The 20,971-nt window shown below is 41.0% G+C and overlaps 1 protein-coding gene across 1 annotated transcript in view; it reads left to right on the top strand.

Annotated features, from left to right (window-relative positions):
* Positions 1 to 19,368, top strand: part of polrmt (polymerase (RNA) mitochondrial (DNA directed)) — a 49,904-nt gene extending 30,536 nt beyond the window's left edge. The window contains exons 16-21 of the mRNA XM_079574667.1: positions 5,060 to 5,112; positions 9,197 to 9,295; positions 9,614 to 9,686; positions 11,791 to 11,882; positions 16,235 to 16,308; positions 19,084 to 19,368. Coding sequence (XP_079430793.1) covers positions 5,060 to 5,112; positions 9,197 to 9,295; positions 9,614 to 9,686; positions 11,791 to 11,882; positions 16,235 to 16,308; positions 19,084 to 19,133 — 441 coding nt within the window. The 3' untranslated portion in view covers positions 19,134 to 19,368. The remainder of the gene's footprint in view (positions 1 to 5,059; positions 5,113 to 9,196; positions 9,296 to 9,613; positions 9,687 to 11,790; positions 11,883 to 16,234; positions 16,309 to 19,083) is intronic.
* The last annotated feature ends 1,603 nt before the right edge of the window (positions 19,369 to 20,971 follow it).

The following is a 20,971-nucleotide window of genomic DNA, read 5'->3' as shown; positions in this document are numbered from 1 at the left end:
ATATTTTGCTAATCTTCTCACTGTGCGCATTTTAAACCAGATCAGGGAACATTACATTTGAGAGAAGACTGAATTATGAGCTGCTAAGCAAATAGAAATATCCTTTGCATTTCAGAGCATTGTTGTAGAGACTACAGCTCCACCAGGATTCCCATTGAAAGTACGGAATAAATAATTGTGGTGTTTGGAAGTGGCCACTTGTCAAACCACCTATGTGTAGTAGGGAAGTGGTGCATGCCCTGAACTTCATGCCGGAGTGGTTCTCGATAGCTGCAGGCACGGTGCTGCTAATTGGAGCAGGAAGTTGAAATAACATGAAGATGCTGCTTATGACTGAGGCTGCAGGAGCTGTACAGGCAGATGTTGATTGGATCACAGGTCACTGAGGCTCCTGTTTCTTGTTTATTCTCCATCCGTCTCCCGCTCTGGCAAGGTGACGCCGGGGATCTCATTGTCAGTATATCGTGGCACAGGGGACTCATCAGTTGGATTGGCTGGATTTGAGTGGATTTGGAGTCTATAGTGTGCCTAAAAGCCTGTGATCTAATGTCCTCAGTGAAGAAGGGAAGTATCAGGTAATCCCGGCTTTATGCTGCCGACTGATGATTTCCCTAGAGTCTGGTCAATTATCCTCAAAATTGAAAATATATAGATAAATATAGTCTACAGTGGGCTTTGAACCAGAGAGAAGCCAAGCATGTATAAAGAAACTGGAGTAGTGTAAACATAATTATATCTCAGTTTATTAAATAGAATATAGCAGACGTCTAATCAGTATCGTAAACCATCCTCTCTCATCTTTAGTGCTGAATTTGTGGAACCAGAGAAAATCCCTCAGGCTGAAGTCAGAGTAGTTTGACTTTTTTCCAGTTTTATAGACCCACATCTCTGTCAATGTCAGTGTGATACCCTCTCTGACTCTGAGTATTGTTGAGGACAGAAAGACCCTGATCTTGAACAAAATCTTGTGCCATTTTGTGCTAAAATAAAAATATCTTGTTTAAGTCACAAGGACAGTCCTCCTGAGGTTAAAAGTTTCTCAGGAATGTCTGGTACAGTGCACAGCGTTAGACAAAGCACCATATTTGCTCACAGGAAAAGCAAAGTGACCTAGTAGGAGCTTTAAATAGCGGTGAGGCGGGCGCATGTTTGAATATGCAGGCAGGACTTTAGCTAATATCCCTATTGTGATAGATGGGGATTCCCTTGTATAGCTCGTACATGCGGTTAGCAGTTGCCATCATGCACAAGGCCATCTGTGCACTATGTCCTGGGTGATTTAGATGAAGCAGTCGCCTTGTCCCCATAGACTATCCACAGGGTTAGCCCTCAGCTCATCCATCACCCTCACGGTTTGACTCTGGTCCTGTGAACACATTGGGCATTGAGGTGGGCACAATGGACACTGCTGGCCTCATTCACAATGTGGAAGTCTATTAATCACAGCAGCCAGTGGCAACCTCCATTCCCGTGACCCTCACCACCTCTTATATCACGCTGACTTTCTGCTGTCTATAACCTGTCTTCACGAGCTCAGACGTGTGTAAAAATAGGATTGATGGACAAAAACTCCCAAAGAGCTTCTATCTTGGATGATGGATGAGATTGTGCTGGTGACAGCATCTACTACCACATGATGCTTTATCACCATTTCATGATAAACCTGACATTCAGTCATACAAAGTGCTTCGACCTTCAGACTGGACAACTGAAAGCTTGCATTTTCTCTGACAACCTTGATATACCGGCCAGCACTTTGTTTCTTTATTTTTATTAGTTTTTATTTGATATTCATTCATTTAGTATAACAGGTAAATTGTTGTTTTTGTGTAATAATTTTATTGATTATCAATCTTGCCTTGTAAGCCTATTTCCAATATACCCTTTTGAATAGTACAGATAACATATTTTGAATTTGCGCCTGTTCTACTATCACTAACATTCGCATTGGTCGGTCACAGGTTTGTACACCTCAGATTGTATTTTGTATATTTTTACGTTGCAGACTTTTGCTTCTAATTTCACAACCATGAGAGACTTGCCTTTTATTGATTTTGAATCAGCTGAGTTTTGTCTTTCAAACAAGCTCCTTCTGAAGTACCTGCTAAACATAAATGTATCAGCCCTATGCCCCAATAAAGTGCCCCCTGCTGTCGCACTTCAACACTGACGCATTTTACAGTTTAGGAGCATCATTCACAGGATTATAGACGAGACATTTGGGAAAATTGGCCGTGTATATCGGCATTGGCCAAATCTAAAATCGACCTTAGAAAAACCCATGTCGGTCGACCTCTAGTGCACAGTATGTATTCATGTCGCTTAATGAAAGCCATGATGTCCCAATTTCAAACCCATTTTGCCCTTGACAAAAATCAATATCTAGAGCCTGTGAACTAACACAGTCCAAATCTCTTGTGAGACCTTTTAGACACGTGAAAACACACTTCCCCTCTATACATCTCCTTCCTAAAGCAGCTGATGCACCCAAGGGGCTGGGAAGCTGTCAGCCTTTCAGGAGGTCACTGCCGATCTAAAGGACCATGTGACGGAGAGGATTTCTGAAGAGACGAGTGCTTCAAAGACCATGGGTTTTCTTGGAGCTGATCTACTGTGAAATCAGCCACATCAAGCCAGTTATAGCCAACACAGGAGTTTAAAGCTTTACAGGGAGACACTGGTCAGACTATGGCCTTCTTAATCTGAAAAGGTTTTATTTGATTGGATAAAATAGGGGAATCCGACATGAATTAGTAATATGCAATTAAAAGGCTTTGCTCTAAAAAGGTAAATTAAATTACCTCTCATAAATATTTGAAATACAAACAAAGACGGCGCCTCAACATAATTTGATTGTGTCCTTATTAAGTCCATTAAAAATGCAGCACTCTGACCTGAAAACAAGCAAATGAATGCAAATGGGTTTTCCTGCTGATCGTCCATTTATTCTTGTGAATATATTCATAAACCTTGTCTAATTCATAATGTGTTATGCCTAGTCTGATAAGTATTATTTCAAATACGCTGTGCAATATCATGTTTTAGTGAATTAAACTAAAATTACATTCCCTTTGAGCATAATATGGATCAAAAGTACAGCAAGACGTATTGAAGGTGTTTTGTAGTAGATGCCACACATGCATTAGTGTAGAGTGAGAGGACGGTAAACACATTAATGCTGTATGCACCAGAGAGCGGGGCAGAGTGGGTCGTATCAGTCCCCTGATAGTGTTCTCACCCAGGCAGCCGTCCAGCAGGTCAAGGAAAGTCTGCCCCGCCACAGATACAGCGGGCCGGGGCTGGCAGCCTGACTGGGCGGACCCTCCATGCTCTTTGTCACACTGGGACACTACCACACACTGATGATAAGTTGTTTTGGTGCACAGAGACCAGACCGTTATACGTGGCAGGGTTGGTGGTTGGAATCCCGACTCCTACACACTGTTGTTGCTGCTTGGGCAAAACACATCACACCTTACCTCCAGTACAATACTTTAGACGTGTGTAGACTGGGATCTCCAGATACATAAGTAGGTTTTAAATTATAATCACATTTTCTCATTTTTATTGAAACATGGCGACAATTACAAAATACTCCAATTTCGTTTCATTTCATTAGCTTTTTCCTCAGGCTTGTCAGCACTAGAGCTGGTACTAAATACAAGTCAGGGTAAATTGGTGGAAAATATGCCATGATCCACATACTCGAGAAGGTGAGTTACACAGACACAAGAAAAAAAAGTCAAATGTGAGATGCACAATATGAGATGGCAACATTCAACTGTCCTAAATATTGCTATAACAATGTTATAGTAGTACTTATTTTTAAGTCTTGCACATTTTAAGCTACCCTTTTTGTGTTGGTTGTGTTAGAAAAGGTTTTGTTCCCTAATATTGCGATAACAATGTGCATCTCTATAATGTTTACAATGCAGTAGAGTGGCACTCAAATCGTTTGTTTTAATTTTGCCAGTGGCCAGACTTGACGTTTTCTATGAACTGCTGTCTGCACCCAATTTCATGCAATGTGCAAAGCAATGGGCGCTGTTCCAGAGCTGACAGGGCATGTCCAGGTCACTACTCACACACTTGCACCAGTCCCTTTTGTGGGCGTCTTCCTTTAGTACGGCAAACCCAAAAGCAGCGCTTTACAGTTGCTCATTTAATCTGCTTTTTAGCTGAGGTCTGTGGGTGCCAGCGCTGCCAAAATGTGCCGACAGAGAACACTGTGAAGACACTGAGGTTGTGAACGTAGCTCATACTCGGGCGATAATCCCTGGCTGAAAATGCACTGTATCCTTCAGGGCCTTCTTTAATCCCCTCAAAATGCCTACAGTCTGGTGGAACGGGGGAGACCGGGACGGCACCTATTAATAACTTGAACTTTGAAAACACACAAAAACCTCGGGTGTCAAGGAGAGCCACATTTACTTTGACTTTAGCACAACTTCCTTCCACAGAACCATGTGCTTTCAACTTTCATAACTAACTTTTAGCCAGCCCTTCACATTTATGCACTCATCAATCAGTAAATGCCGACTGCTTTTGATTAACTGATACTAATAACTGAGGTTTCTGTTTTGAAAGTGTAAGTGGAAAGTCATTTCAAATCAAAGTTCATTTCTATAGCACTTCACATCAACACTTGGCAGACCAAAGTGCTTAAAATAAAAACACAAGAGAAAAACATTTGATTGAAAATGAAAATGTGATTGTATTGATCTCATCTGTACAGTCTGTATCCATGTCTGTCTTGCCTTCAATCAGAAATAATTAAATCAATACCAATTTTGATGCATCGGTTCAAAATTGTAGAGAGTGATTTTGATTTTACATTTTTTTAACCCAGTGCCTAGATTCTCCTTAGACAGTTTCTGCTGAAGATCATGCCCATTCTTTACTGTTCATGAAAGCTGTCATTTAGAAAAGGAGTATATATACTTGCTTGATGCTTTATTCAGTATCTTGGTATCATTTTTACAACCTTGACACTCAAAGTAATAATTAGAAAAACCTGTTCAGCACTTAAAGATGTTTTCTGTTCTGTTTGTGTCCACAGGTGAAGAGCACCATGCAGCACATCAACCTACAGATCAGCCATGATGCCAAAGAGTGAGTCCTCTCTCCTCCCGCCTCTGTCCCTGGACTGCTCTGGCATCTGTGCAAAACTGTCACCTTTTGCTTTACATTAGTGATCCAGAACAGAGACGAGCATGAGCAGCTGAGAAATAAAAACCTTTTAAAAGTTTGGCCACAGAAGTTTGAAAAGTAGAAAGTTCTGAAACGTTCTTTTCAGCCGTGGAGGTGAATGGAGGTGGAATATAAAGACCACGGGCCATTAGCGTACATTTCCTGACAAAAGCACAGTCTCTTGTTGCGGATATTTCCACTAATTGCCCAATTGGAATCGGAAGTGCAGTATTACGACTGTCGTGCAGCTTGTTTCATGCTGTGCAACGAGAATGAAAAGAAAATATTGCTCAGAGCTAAGCTAGAAGCACTTGGAGGACATAATCTATGAGGGCATATCTTTGATCAAGACAAGGCCGGTTTATTTGTAGGGCACAGTTTGTTCTTCCAGTATTTGAAGTAGGCTACCTGAAAATACTCTTTCAAATCAAAGCAAATTAAATACATAAACACGAAAGACATTCTGCAAGGGACATTTCTGCACATCGACGGCCGACGTTTAGAGAATCATCGACTTCTCTTATAAATAAAATATAAATAAAAAATTAAAAGGAAAGCGTACACATAAAATACTTTCTCTTGTCATATGCTTAGCTAAATAGAACCAGCCTGGATTTGAACACTGTCTAGGCCTGTCTATCTACTTCTATCACAAAGCATAGGAGTATATCGTTTAGTCTTGAAACCCATGTGTATTTTTTTGTCCTTTTAATAACTACCAGCATTTAAAGGAACAGACCACTGTTTTTCCATACTGAGATATTTTCTTGCCTGAGCTTAGACGAGTGGATGTGTACCGGTCTGTGCGTGCGCGCGCACAGTCACACAGAAAGACCAAAGATGTTGTTAGCATTTAGCCTCTCCTCCTCTCCTCTATGGGGCCAAACGGGGGTGAAGTTTGAAGCGACCAAGCTCTTTCACGTTCCATCCATCCATCCATTTTCTTCCACTTGTCCGTTGCCGGGTCGTGGGGGCAGCCGTTGGAGTTGCCCAAATCACATTGCACCAGCCCCTTATGGCTCCTCCTGCAGGTGGAGGGTCAACGGAAGGGATCCAAGTATCGTCACACAAAATTAAACATGCCGATTTTCTATGCAGTAAAAAGGGGTATAATATTGTAAGGCGTAATAACACCTTAAGAGCACTTCAACATCCACGCAGCAAAGTGAAGATAGTGGAGTGGCAAGTGCTCCTCAGGTGCTATTACACCTTGCAATATAGTACCCCTTTTTATCCGCTTAGAAAATCGTTATGTGGAAGAACTTTGGTCGCTTCTTTTTGCTTCACCCCCGTTTGGTCCCATAAAGGAGAGGAGGAGAGGCTAAATGCTGACAACACATTTGGTCTTGCGTGGCTGAGTGCACGCGTAAAGACCAGACAGGTACGCATCAACTCGTCTAAGCCCAGGTATGAAAAAACGGTGGCCTCACAGCAGTGGAATATGCAACACTCATTGTACTGTAGATAAATAGAGGACTGCCATCCAGAAACACAATTTTGGATAAAGCAGCACAAACACTTTTGCTGGCCACAGCGCTGTAGCAAATGAAATTCAATGGTGGGTGAAAATGTTGTCTGGAAAAGGATTTTGGGGCTGTGTGCTGTGTGCATGGCTGCTCCAGCGGCGAGAGGGGACAGAGCACCGCAGAGAGGTTAGGGAGGTCATCGGGAAAGAGAGACTGGGGAAGACTGACAACCATCTTCCACAATGTGACATCCACAAGTCCAACTTGGGGGAATACGCTGCTCCCAAAATCACCAACTCGTCATAAAGTCGCTGTCAGCGCATGCATTAATGTTTTACTGAGCCAAACATGACACAGCTATTCACTCTGGCTGAGCTCTAAAAAGAGCCTTTCCTGTTTGTAAATAGCTGCAGCTCCAGAGCTTAGAGGCGTCAAACTCTTATTACACTAGTCTCAAGCTTCTCTGTCACTTTGCCAAACGTGATGTGAGATTTTGATTATGGTTACATCATCTCGCCAATATTAAGCTCAGAACAGATGATGTTGGACGCTTGACCTGAAGTGCATTTGGAGTTACGTAATCAAATAGCTATTGCACATTATATTGGAGATTTTTTTTTTATATCTAGCACGCTAATTGCATAAATCACAAATAGAATCACAATTTATGCTTTAAAAATAAATATCACAGTGCATTGAGGCTGATCAAAGTGAGAATAGTTTGTGGAGGGGGGTATCGGCTACAAATATCCGATACTGAAACACAAGTTTTACCACCTACATCTAAGTGAATATGGACATGCTGTATATCATTGTAAAGCTTAGAACCTGGAGAATTCAATCGCTGATTTGTGAAATCAACAAAATACTTTAGTTAGCAATAGCATGCCAAAGCTAGCGGGAGCATCCTAATGCTAACAAAAACTAATCAATGCTGGGTCAGAAACTGATACAAATACCTAGTAGTAGCCAAATAAAATAAAATCGGCCACTGCTGAAGCCAAGTGTTTGTATTTTAGTTTAAGGAATAACTGATCCAACATATTTGTAATGATCAGGTTGTATAGGATATTTAGTGTAGAAAAGTCATCCTTGTTGAATGTTTATCCAAGAGTTTATCTATAGATATAATTGATAATTGATCTGTAACATGACAATAAATATGGTGATTACATTTATTAAATGTAATCACATCACATTACATTTATTAAATGTAATCACTCAGATACTGCCACTTTTAAGAAAGTCCCTTGGTATCAGTAAATATCGGATATCCACAGTTACTCAAACCCCAGTATCGGTAGCAAAAAAGGTGGATCGATGCATCTCTAGTTGAAACTACAGCTTTAGTAACTTGGATGATAAATTCCTAATCCTTATACTAATTACGTTTTAAAATGGTATTACAATCTGCCCAGTATGTAACCGTTTGCACTTAACCTTTCCTCTGAGTCAGACCTATGGGACCAGAGCTCTATGAGTCAGGAGAAAGAAGTTTTGATCCAAATAGACAGCTAAGGTTTCTTTCTCGTCGCTCATAGAAGTCATGAAGTTTTTGTTCAGCTCCGTATAAAAATAGCTTGTCCAAAAATAAAAGTAGTAAAGTGAGAATGATGAATAGACGGGTTTTGAGTGTGTATTGTGTGCGTGTTTAGATTAGGCGTCTCTCTCTGTATCTGTTTCCATTAGTAGACTGTGGTGCGCAGTGGATGCCCAGAGGATTTGAATGGCACAGTAATGGCAGATGTAGATTGCTTTTTTTGCTACATGTCGTCCACACTCATTTGCAGCAACCTTGCATTTATATCACCTTGAATTTTTCTCAATTTACAGGTGCAAAAATATACAGAATAAATATACGAACTGATATTTTTGTACAGTTGAATTTTATGAAATGTACACATCACATATACTGTATACATTTACTCCGATGAGACCATTAGTCAGTCAATATAGTATGTTGTTCATGGTATTGATTAAACTTATGCATTTCCTGTAACTGCATTTACATCCCATTTATGGCCATCTTGTTTCAACATTAAAAGCTCTAATGTGGATTCCCTTAAAGCACGTGTTATTTAACTACAAGCCAAGCAGCCTTTGTTTACTTAAAGGCCCTAAATCAGATTTTTTTTTTTTATTGCAAACAATGAAAGAGGAAGCCACTAAATTAAAATGTTAGTTGTGTCCAAACTCTTTCCTAACTTTCCTAAGATTTGCAGCATCCAAATTCGTCACAGGAAAAGTTATACAGGCACATTTCACAACTTGCAGGGTCACTTTTCACCTTCACAAAAATGCTAGAAAACGAGCCTGAATTAAATGAAGTACAGCGCCTTTAAGGAAATATATATTACAACTAATGCCCTGCTACAAGAAAGTTCTCGTGGCTATAAAGGCGGCGGCATGTCAACACTTACGTTGTTTATTGTAACCATAGTATGTAAGGTTGACATTTATTTTGAGCATCTTCCCATTTATTGCAGACTTAACACAATCATATCAATCACTGTATGTCTCCATTTACCGTTTGTTCACAGGAGGCCGGACACAGTCAAACAAAAGAACGCTTTCCCTCCAAACTTCATCCATTCCCTGGACTCAACCCACATGATGCTGACATCCCTCCACTGCCACAGGTAGATTTTTATTCTTTTACTGATGAAATATTAAAATGTGATGTTTGTGGCTGTTAGCATGCATTTCCCATAGACTAACATGAGCTAAAAGCAGCATAAAACGTGAAGAAGAAGGCTGTTGAACAACTCGGATAGCTGTTGAGTTACTGCTGGTAAATACATGTAATACACTGTGGTGTCCAAGTGTTTTGATGTGAACAATAACTCCAGTTTACCTTTTACCTTTGAAAATCTCCATTAGTTTATTATTGCTGGCAATCCCATGATGCTTAGCACTATAACGTTACAGTCCTAATCTCTATTCTTCTGTTTGGTCAGTGCTGGACTCACCTTTGTCTCGGTGCACGACTGCTACTGGACCCATGCCCTGACTGTGGACACGATGAACAAGGTGCCGTAATGGTTTATATCTTTGCTAACACGTTTGTGTGGTCTATGTTATGATGGTGTAGTGCAGTGGTTCCCAAAGTGGTGGTCGCGAGATGATTTCATGATAGTATTTATTCAATTTCTACCTCTGAATGTGATGTATGTATGGCTGCCTCTCGCGGGAGGTGTTCCAGGCATTTCCTAGTGGGACAAGGCCTCGTGGAAGGCCCAGGGCACGCTGTTGGGACTATGTCTCTGAGCTGGCCTGGTGTCGCCTCGGGGTCCCCCCAGAACAGCTGGAGGAGGTATGTGTGGATCGGGAAGTCTGGGCATCTCTGCTGAGACTGCTGCCCCCGCGACCCGACCCCGGATAAAGCAGAAGAAAATGGATGGTTGGATGGAATGTGATGTATTATTGATTGAAAATAAAACATTTTAAATAAAGTATCCAAACCACCACCGCTTGCACCTAAATTGATTGCACATCGTTGGCCACATTTTTGCTTAGATCATGTTTCAATGTTGAGGGCTTAGACAATTATGCTATGTGGCTAACAATATGCGATTTACGTTTCACAGTAATCCTGAGTTGTTGGTCTGGGACCCCGATGTAGTGTGATCAGTAGTACCTCTCAACTGTCAAAATACAATCTGTTCTGGGTTTTCTCCCACACAAAAACATGTATGCACAGACTCTATTGTCTATTTTATGTTAAAGTGATTACGTCCTACCTTTGGCCCATGGTAATATGTGCATGTTTGATTCCATTCAAATGTCCATAGAAAACCCTTGTTTGTATGGGTTGTGACTTGTCGGTTTATTTTCGGCACATTGTCTTGAGTGAGCCCCAGCGTCTGAGGATATTTATTTGTGAGACAGATCTATTTTTAAAAAGCTAATCTGAGGTTTTCCCCAGTATGTAATGAGATATCTTAAGTTGCATCTGTATCTAATGGCAGTGTTAGGGCAGTAAAATCTTCTTAATGATGCCGGTAAAACACTCTTCATCTTGTCGCCAGTTTCTTGAAGCCACAGGCCGGCGCGGAGCTGCAGGTAGCACCATTAAAACGCGCCCGTTGTGCAGAATAAATGAGTGGTCCTGCCCAGAAAAAGACTGGCTTGTCAACAGGCGCAGATGGAGACACGGTGCTGAATAAAATGGATCAAATTACCATAAAGTCCCAATTTTCAGCTAGGCACAGACTCTGGGCCCAGTCACACTTTAATGTCTGCTGAGGAGGGTCGGCTAAAGCGTTTTATCCTCCCTGATATTTGTGTCTCATGATGAGCGTGTGCCTGGCTCGTTATGCACGTAATTGAACACAGCGGAGGCGCAGGCTGTTAAATCTTTCAGTCACCTCTAAAGCACATGACCCAGGTCTGAAGTCAATCAGAGTCGGCACCTTGTGTTCCAAGCTTGAAGAGAGAGGTTTGCAGCCATACGGAATGATTGTTTAAATGGAAAATGCCCCCAAAGAATACACTGTTAGATGATTGTCCGTAAATATAATAAAATGGTGCGTAATATACAGTGTGAAGAAAAGTGAGTGACAATTTCTTACATTTCTGATATTTATTAAAATCACAAGAATGATTAAACAGTGTCCGTTTAAACTAATACCACCCAAACAATTACATGTTATCATATTTTTATTGGCCATAACATGTAAACATTCACAGGACAGGGAGGAATGAGTGAGTACACCCCATGGCTAAGGATCCTCCAAGAGCTACTTAGAAATATGCAGACATTTAGAGTCAGGTGTGACACTGTTGTTTACTCATTGCTGTGATTTTGATAAAGATCAGACCATATTTTATGACCAATTTAGGCGGAATGTAAGAAATTCTCCTCCCACTGTACTGTATATCCCAGTCAAATTAGTAGCTGTCATAGTATTACATGCAGACTGCACTTCAAAATGATTTCTAATTTATTAAACCGTTTTCAAACATACTCCTCCTGAATGATAGTAAGTTAACCATAGTACTTGTTTAAACTTTCCATTTAGACTTTATTTTATTCAGTTTGTCCATGCTGTTGATCAGACCGACCATGAAGTTCCATGTTGCTTGTCCTGTGTTTGCTCACAGTCCTGTTCTCTGTCCCCTTCTTCCCTGTTAGATCTGTCGGGAACAGTTTGTCGCACTGCATAGCCAGCCCATCCTGCAAGACCTGTCCACCTTCCTACTCCAGAAATACTGCTCTGAACCCATGTGAGTATTAGATAAAACAAATGGAAACTTTTTATAACGATTAATGACATTTTTTGTTAAAATTCTTCATAACTACTTTTCATAAGAGTTAAGGTGGAACTGGAGACCAGCTTGGGAATGCCTAAGGGCCAGATGGAGGCCTAACTTGACTTCTAGGCCGCGGGTTTGTGATCAATGACTAAGGGAACAGCAAGATGAAACAAATGGAAAGTCTAGCTCCTCCCCACTTGTAGATTACTACAACACAATATTGACAACTACTTTTTGAAAACCTTCTCCATGTTGCTATTTTTTTTGTCATAGTTGTAATTACAAGCTTCAATCAGTTTTTTCATAGGACTGCACAAACATTAAGACAATGAAACAAAATAAAACAACAAACAAGACAATGTAGTTCAGGCAAAGTTCAGGCAAACATGATGTCCAAATAAGCGACTGGTGGTGACGAGCCGCGTGGATGTCCACTGTCCTTAGACTCTCCGACACGGCGAGGAAAATATCAACAACCCAGTGGAGAAAAAAAGAAACCTCGGGGCGAACCGCAGAAGGAGAGTTCCATTCCCATGGACGTACAGACTATAGTGGCCACGGCCGATGGGAGTCCCTAAGTAGACGGGCCATGACCATAGAACGTCCAGTCCTTGTTGGAACTGTCAGTTCTTGTCCAATCCCTGAAGGGAAGGTTCCTCGGTTCGATCTGAAGCGGGCACTCCCAAGGGTCAGTGGGACAGGAGACAAAATGTGAATAGTAATGAACAGACTTCAGATCAAAATAAATATTGTATCATAATTAAGACAAAGTCTGCAGTAAGAAGAAATAGAGGATAGTTCTCAGTGTACTGTACTTCCCACAGCTGTGTTCCTCCTATGGCTGGACAGGCTATAGATGGACCCAGGCTTCAGTTATAGTTGTCCCGTCCCTGTAGGCAGGGGTTCCTCTGCGGATATTGCTGAAGCTTGTCTCATATTGCCACCACTGTCCATCCAAATCCAGGCTACAATCCAGACTACTATATTAGTATTCACGCGCCATTACACAATCCAAACAAACACTGCCATGTCTCATCATCGAACATCTCGCGCTGAAAGTTATGAGTCTGTAAGAGTTTATTAGCGCACCGCACTTTCCCCTCTCACACATGAAATGGTTTCGTGTAGTTGACGCGTGTCTGTGTGCATTACTGGCCCCAGGCGTAGTTATGCTCACCATCGCGGCATGTTTTTCTCTTTGGGATAATTGGACACCTTTTCGCTGCAGCCTTGACTCCAGCGCAGCCTCCGTCTCACTCAGTCTCTCTGTCCCCCCAAACTCACATTATTTTCCTGTAAGCCGACAAAACACATTCATCCCCCAAGGCTCATGTGGGAAGGACGTGGGGGACAACTTAGACAATTTGGGGTTCTTACTTTTTGCAGGATTTTGAGCACTTAAATCTGTTCTTCAGCGCGGCATTGTATTGGCTTTACCTATTGGCTATTGTTAAGTATATTCACGGTAATAAAGGGATCTATACTGTCACACAGATTCAGGCTTTGAGAATGTCCCTAACTAATTTATCATTCTCGTGTGCGCCTATGGTCCATAAAGCCATGAATACTAAGCTGCCATTCTCTTTCCCTTGAGCACGTCTTATTATTAAAAATCCTATTCACTGGGATGTTATTATTAGGCCAGCACACACAGTACATCCAATTACAAATAAGCAAGACTATTATCATCTGTATTATCGCCCTTTCTTCTCTGGATGATTAAATGTCCTGCTGCACACAATAAAGAAACATTTTGCTGCTTTAAAACTTTTGTATTGGAATTCCATGAAAACTTTCAGCCCGTGTTATTGGATAAATACATCTCACCACGCTTTGACTTGTTATAAATCACAGCCACTGCATATTGAGGCAGGTAACTTGTTTTGCGAAAAATCATATTATTAACCTCTTAACCTCCACCTGAACCAAGCACATTTTCTCCAGTTTGGCTTTACCCAAATTTAAAAGCTTCTCGAAAAAAGGCGTCTAAATAGCGATAAAAACGAAAGGAAAGTGGCAAAAATGCAATGAAAATGTGACCAAGATGTGATTGAAAAGAGCAACAAAAACAAAACAAAAAGTGACACAAAAAACTATGAAAAAGTGGCAAAAATTAAATAAAAAAATGCAGTAAAAAAAAAGTCACAAAACACACCAAAAAAATGACTGAAATTGGTCAAAAACACAATAAAAAGAGCCCCCAAAAAGCAACAAAAAATCACAGCAACAAAGCAAGGAAAAAGATCAATTTAGATCAGTTTTGTAGGTCTTAGCTTTCAAATGAGGCGTTAGATTGGCCGCTAGGGTGCAAGCTTTTTGATTTGGGTAAAACTGAACTGGAGAAAATGCACTCAGTTAAGGTGTGAGTAAGAGTTTAAAGACCTTATAATTAAACTAGCTCTAAAGCTTGAAAATTACAGGTACGCCCTGTTAAAAAATACTTAACCTCTTACCTCCCGCCTTTAAACGAGCCCATTGTCTCTGGTTTTACCCAAATCTAAAGCTTCTACACTGGAGCTTACAGCCTGTAGGCCAGATTCACGGCTCATTTGAAAGCTAAGACCTGCAACTCTATTGTGTGCGCTTTATTAAGCGATTTGTCATGTTTATCAGGTTTTTTTTTTAGTCATGTTTTGGTCACTTTTTCATCGCATTTTTGTCACACTTTTGTTGCTCTTTTGCCGCTTTTTGTCGCATTTTGGAAGTGGTTTGTTGTGTTCCGGTCTTTTTGGCCACTTTTTCCGTTGCTCTTTTTGTTGCTTATTTATTGTGTTGTTACATTTCAGGCATGTTTTTGTCGCTCTTTTGCCACTTTTTTGCTTTTAGATTTGGGTAAAGCCAAACTGGAGAAAAAATGTGCTTGGTTCATGTGGGAGTTAGAGGAAAAGGCCACCGTTTTTACATACTGAGATATGTTCTTACCTTAGCTTTGACGAGTTCTTTAGGACCTGTCTGGTCTTCACCCGTGCCTTCAGTCACGTAAACACAGTGCAGATGTCGTTAACTTAGCCTCTCCCTCTCTCCACTATAGCTCCAAAACAGGTGAAGATAGAAGCTACCAAGCTCTTCCACGTTTTCCCTATTGAAATATGGTTACGTGAAGTGTTCCACTACAAAGTATAATTACACAAAATTAAACAATGTGGATTTTCTAAGCGGATAAAAGGGGGAACTATGTTGTAAGGCGTAATAATACCAGGAGTAGTTTGACATCCGCACAGTAAAGTGAGGATATTGCTGCGCGGATGTCGAACTACTCCTGGTATTATTACGCCTTATAATACAGTTCCCCCTTTTATCCGCTTAGAAAATCCACATTGTTTAATTTTGTGTAATTATACTTCGTAGTGTAACACTTCACTTAACCATATTTAAATAGGGAAAACGTGTAAGAGCTTGGTAGCATCTATCTTCACCTGTTTTGGAGCTATAGAGGAGAGAGGGAGAGGCTAAGTTAACGCCGTCTGCGCTGTGTTTAGGTGATTGAAGGCACGGGTGAAGACCAGACAGGTCCTAAAGAACTCGTCAAAGCTAAGGTAAGAACATATCTCAGTATGTAAAAACGGTGGCCTATTCCTTTAAGAACTTAATCTTAAAATATCCCACAATGAACCTAAAACACAATGACACACAACTTAAAGTATTACATTAGAAAAATGGGGGGGAAGTCAAATAAATGCTCTGATGATAAATATTGAATATAAAAATGTATTGTTTAACTGCCATGTATTGAATAATAAGTCGATATAGTAATTAATTTGTGACAGCCGTACTGCCGCCCCCGAGCACACAGCGACTGGTTTCCAACACGGCCTGCTATCACGATCCAGCTCTAACCTGGCTTAGCTTCCAAGATCAGGCAGACGAGATCGTTCTCATGTGGTTGACTGGAATGGTAAAACGACCTCAAATCTGTGGAGTGTTGATGTCTTCTGGAACAGGAACTGATGAAAATAAAGTTCTTCAGAGTTTTGACTGTGACTGGCATTTCATCTACAATCTCTGTCTACTTAAAACTTCTCAAACAACTTTTCCAAACAAGAACTTCAGATCATGTACAGTGTGGGCGCAAATCACCATGTCACCCTGACCATTGGTAGATGAATATCAAGCTTTTCTATACTATTTATGCCTGTGTTGGTTAGAGCACATCCAAGAGTTTTTTTTTGTTTTTTTGTTCCCACAATATTTCTTTTTGGCCCCGGTGACTCCCTGCTCAAGTGCTTTTGACTTTTCGTGTGTTTACTCTCTTTGACCTTCTCGCTCGTCTGTAGAGGGTCATTAACTTGTGACTTCAATTCTGTTTTTCTCCTTTGTGGCAGAACGGAGGGCAAGAACAAGAAGTACCAAGAGTACCGGAGGCTGATGCTGCTGCTGGCCAAGGTGCCCCAGACAGGTTAGTTATGCAGACCTCAGCTCCACGGTGCTGTTTGAAATGGGGCCACCATCCAGACTCCTGTCGCCTCTATTCTTAATTGGGTGAACGACGAGCTTTTTTGTCCCGGAGCTGTAGTTAACAATGGCAGGAATGCGCGCGCTAGCCACTGGTATTGTCCAAAGGTGCAGTAGCCTGGCTGGAGCACAGGTATAGAGGGAAGTGGGTGCTCGCTTTGCTCTTGTGTAACTCCTCCATCTGTAGCCCGACTGTCTGACAGCTGGCTCCGACAAATTGATTGTTGTTAATTCTGTCCCTCCTCTGCATAATCAGCTTAAGAAGGATGAGGCCAGTCAGGTGTGGACCCGGAGAGCTGAGAGCGTGACGTTGAATGCCCATTGTGTTCACTGTTCAGTGCTTAGCTCACTATCAGAAATCTTTTATAATGGTCTGTGGGTAAAGGTTTACATACAGCGGGTTTATTGAATTGAACCTTCCAGAATCCAGTGCCATTGTTGGGTAGCTTTTCAAGCCAAGTCTATTCACAAGTCTATTTTTCATTTGTCCTTGGAACATTTTGTATAAATCTGTACAGATACACTTATTTACAGGGGCAAAGACACTCCAAGAACATCTGTACCGTTTACTTTTTACCTGACGTCTCTAGATAATTTTAGTTCTGCGCAAATGTGTTTTAACCCACTTAACCGACTGCATTTTCTCCAGTTTTACCCAAATCTAAAAGCTTCCTGACTGGAGTTTACAGCCTATAGTCCAGTCATTTGAAAAGCTAAGACCCACAAAACTGGTCTTAAGGGATCTTTTTCTTTGCGTTGTTGCCATGTTGTCGTCACTTTTTTGACGTTCTTTTTCATCATTTTTGTGGCTTTTTTATTGCATTTTCGGCACATTTTTGCCACTTTTTTGTCGAGTTTTCGACATTTTTTGCAGCTTTTTTTTTACTTTTTTGTTGCTCTTTTGTCACTATTTTGTTGCACTTTGATCGCTTTTTTTGTTGCATTTTTGTCACATTTTTGCTGCTTTCTTGTTGCTCTTTTATGGTTTTTTTTGTTACGTTATTACCCTGATTTTTGTCTTATTATTGTCACTATTTTGACACTTTTTTCAAGAATCTTTTATATTTTGGGTAAAGCCAAACTGGAGAATATGTCGGTTCAGGTGGGGGTTAAGAGGTTAAGGCACTGTTTTTTTTTAATAGCAGCACTGACTGTCGTTCCTTTTGGGCGGCACAGCTTGACACATTTAGGGCTGTTTTTTTTCCCTTTTTCTCACACATTATGTCATCATGGTTACAATCTGTCCGGCGTGTTACTATGATGACGTAATAAACACATTTTCAAACAAAGAAAAACTCTCAACAAAAAGTGAGATTGTTAAATAAAACACACTCCACGTAAGTTTCACTAGCTCATTTCTCAACTGCACTTTTCACCTACTACACAACTGTAAACGCGCTCTCCGTCACTCACTTTTTTGGCCCATCTGAATAATTCACTCCGCTGCTTCTGCCGGTGCTCACTGCTGACTGGAAGCCAAAGAGCACACACATCACATCACAGCACCGAGCAGGACAGGACCCCGACCAGGGGCTAAAATTAGCATTCAACTCCGAAAGTTCACCCAAACTAAACTGGTCGGGGAATTGTATGATTGTGAGTTTTCATCTTTGAATTTTCACTATTAAAATGCCTGTTCTGCATCAATGGACAGTATTTGAATTTAACTACAAAAATTAACTTAAAGGGATGTTTCAGGATTTTTGACATAGGCCCTACTTATTCAGAGTGTTGTTTTTTTCTGGAGATTTTAATTTTTTTTTAATTCATGTAGTCCTTATATTTAGTTTAGTTAGTATTTAGTTTAGTGGTGCTAGGCTAGTGCATGTATATGGTAACTAGTAGAATGCATTAAAAACCTCTTCAAAATCATCGGGTAGTCCTCCAAACGTTGCCATATCTGATTTGTAGAAAGCTCCAGTAATGTAGTAATGTTGGCCGCAGGTAAACAAACTACTGTAGATCCGGTAACCGAGCAGATCACTCCGCCGCTGCATAGCTTACCACCAGGAAGCTGATGCTGCTCAAACATAAGTTATTTTAAATACAAAATGGTTGTATAATGATTATTCAGTCAACACAAAAATTTACAGTGGGGAAAAAAAGTATTTTGTCAGTTTCACATAGACATTCTATTGGATTTTGGCCAAATACTTTTTTTCCCCACTGTATATCGGTAGTCTGGTGTTATAAGTGATTTGCCTCAGGTGCTCTGTGCTTGGGCCAGACTGTTTTTAATGCAGGCTACTAGTTACCATAGACATGCGCTAACCTAGCATTAGCCTAGCGCCACTAAACTTTTCAAATATAAGGACTGGATTAATTTAAAAAATATATATAGCTCCAGCAATCAACAACACTCTGGAAAACTAGGAAATGAGGCCCTACATTATCTCTTGCTCAGAGAACTGCACTATAAGGCGATATACAAGCGTTTGCAAAACAAGTTGCACAAAAAGTGGATCAGTAGCGTTGTACATTTTTAGCTCACACAGCATTCTCTAATTTAGAAATCGCCTTTACGTTAAATACTGAATTAGGTGCAACACGGCCACAAATAGCCATATACTATTTCCCAGGTTGCACTTGCATATGTCTCCCCGTTGTGTGTTTTTGTAAAGTCAAACATTTTGCCTGAAAAGTTTGCAAATCACTCCTCCACGTCATATTTGATTCACTGAACAGATCGTCACGTTGAACCCGCCTTCTGTCTCTGCAGGTGATTTTGATCTGGAGCAGGTGAAAGAGTCCACATTTTTCTTCAGCTGAGGCCCATCAGGCGAGGAGATTAATGAAATTGACTTGAGCCGCAGGAAGGCATTGGACCTGGTGGAGACTGCATTGATCCAGGTGCTTCTCCACGGGCACTCCTCTATAGGCCACCCACCCCTCCACAGAGGAACGAACCTGGAGGTGGGCTTATCACCTAGGAAGAAGATGAGAAGATCCTAGCAGTGAAATCAGCCACAACATTATGACAAGACTCTTGAGCCGCAAACCGCACTATATTGCTGATAGCTTTTATCAGTGAACTAAGGACATCTTTACCCATGATTTCTGTTTTATACTGGAGTGTAACAGGAGTTTTTATAAAGCCATTGGATTTCTCTTCATCAGTCACACCTTCTCGCTCTATTGAACTGAGCTGCACTGACTGTAATGTCTTTTGATTGGACGGCGCGTGTGTGCGTTGCCCTGCTGTGCTGCTGAGTGCTGCTCTTGATCACTGACTCTGATTATCATTGGACTTTCCAAGGAATTGAGACAATTGCTAAAATAAGCTCTCAGTTGTTCTGATGTTTCCTGTTGCAAATGTGTTCATAAAAGTAGTCATCTATATTGGGTTGTTTTAGAATTGAAGACACTTTGCCTCTCATCTAATCAGCTTTAATTTATTCCAATGGTGCTTTCACTTTTCAGACCAAGCACCACTTCATAAAATATTTGACCTTCTTGCCTTCAATGGGTGACGTTTTTTTGAAAACCTTTGCTACAAATGAACCTGGCAACAGAAAGCACTACAGCTAATATAGTCAGCAGTGTGTCTGTCCCCTCACCGTCCCTGGAATGACAAGGCACTAGATAAATAAATGCCTCTAAATAAACGTGTTTCTTAAATTGTCGCCTCATTCAGTTCATATTTCAAAGAAGTAGCCACCCGTCTCAAGCTTCAATTGGACATCTGGGCTTTTATTTAGTCCTACCTGCATATTTCAGTCCCATCCCGTGTGTGAGAAGACGAGGGCCCTTCTTTTAAGACGACCACAAAGGCTTGGCTGATTAGCTCGTATTTTTCTGGGCCATTGTTGCTTCTAGATGTAAAAATAGATCTGTTCATTTGCTGGAAACGTTACAGAAGTTTCAGACTAAAGGTGGCATTGATGTTCAAAGCCACAGTGCTCCAAACACAGACAGATGCATGACAATCTAATGAAATGGAGGTTACGAATATGCTATGGGCTCATTAATGTAAAGGTTATACTCGCGTTGCATCGTGCACATTGCTGTTTGAATTTCCTAATGTTCCTACCTCTGACTTTTTGGTTCATTAGACCTTTATTAGCTGTGATCACCTGCAGCCTCTCCTGTCGAGTGGTGCTTAATAAGTGGGGCAGTAATCACTTGAGCTGTCAAGTACACATCTCTGCACGGAACTTCAAAAGTATTCACCATGTTTTTCTTACTTGACATCTGTGCTCCCAGACGCTCTTTTTGCATAAGAGCTCTCAACTGTTTTTTTGCAAATGTTTATAGCAACAAAAAACACCCTCAATTCTCCCATGGCTGATGATTATTAGTGAATAATAAAACCCATAAACACTGTCCCAATCTTTGTTTACAGCCCCTCAAACTGAATAGGTGAAAAGAGCTTAACATGTTTGTCAATTCAAGAAAGGTATTAAACAAAGATTTAAATGTATTAATCCATGTATCTCAGGCGCATTGAGTTGCCTTGTGTATGAAATGCGCTGTATAAATAAAGTTGCCTTGCCTTGCCTTGCCTTCCGCTTTATCCGGGGCCGGGTCGTGGAGGTAACTGTCTGAGCAGAGATGCCCAGACTTCCTGATCCATACTGACCTTCTCCAGCTGTTCTGGGGGGACCCCG

The sequence above is a fragment of the Gobius niger genome, assembly GCF_951799975.1.
Source record: "Gobius niger genome assembly, chromosome: 17".
NCBI classification, from domain to species: domain Eukaryota; kingdom Metazoa; phylum Chordata; class Actinopteri; order Gobiiformes; family Gobiidae; genus Gobius; species Gobius niger.
This window is presented reverse-complemented; position numbering and strand designations above follow the sequence as displayed.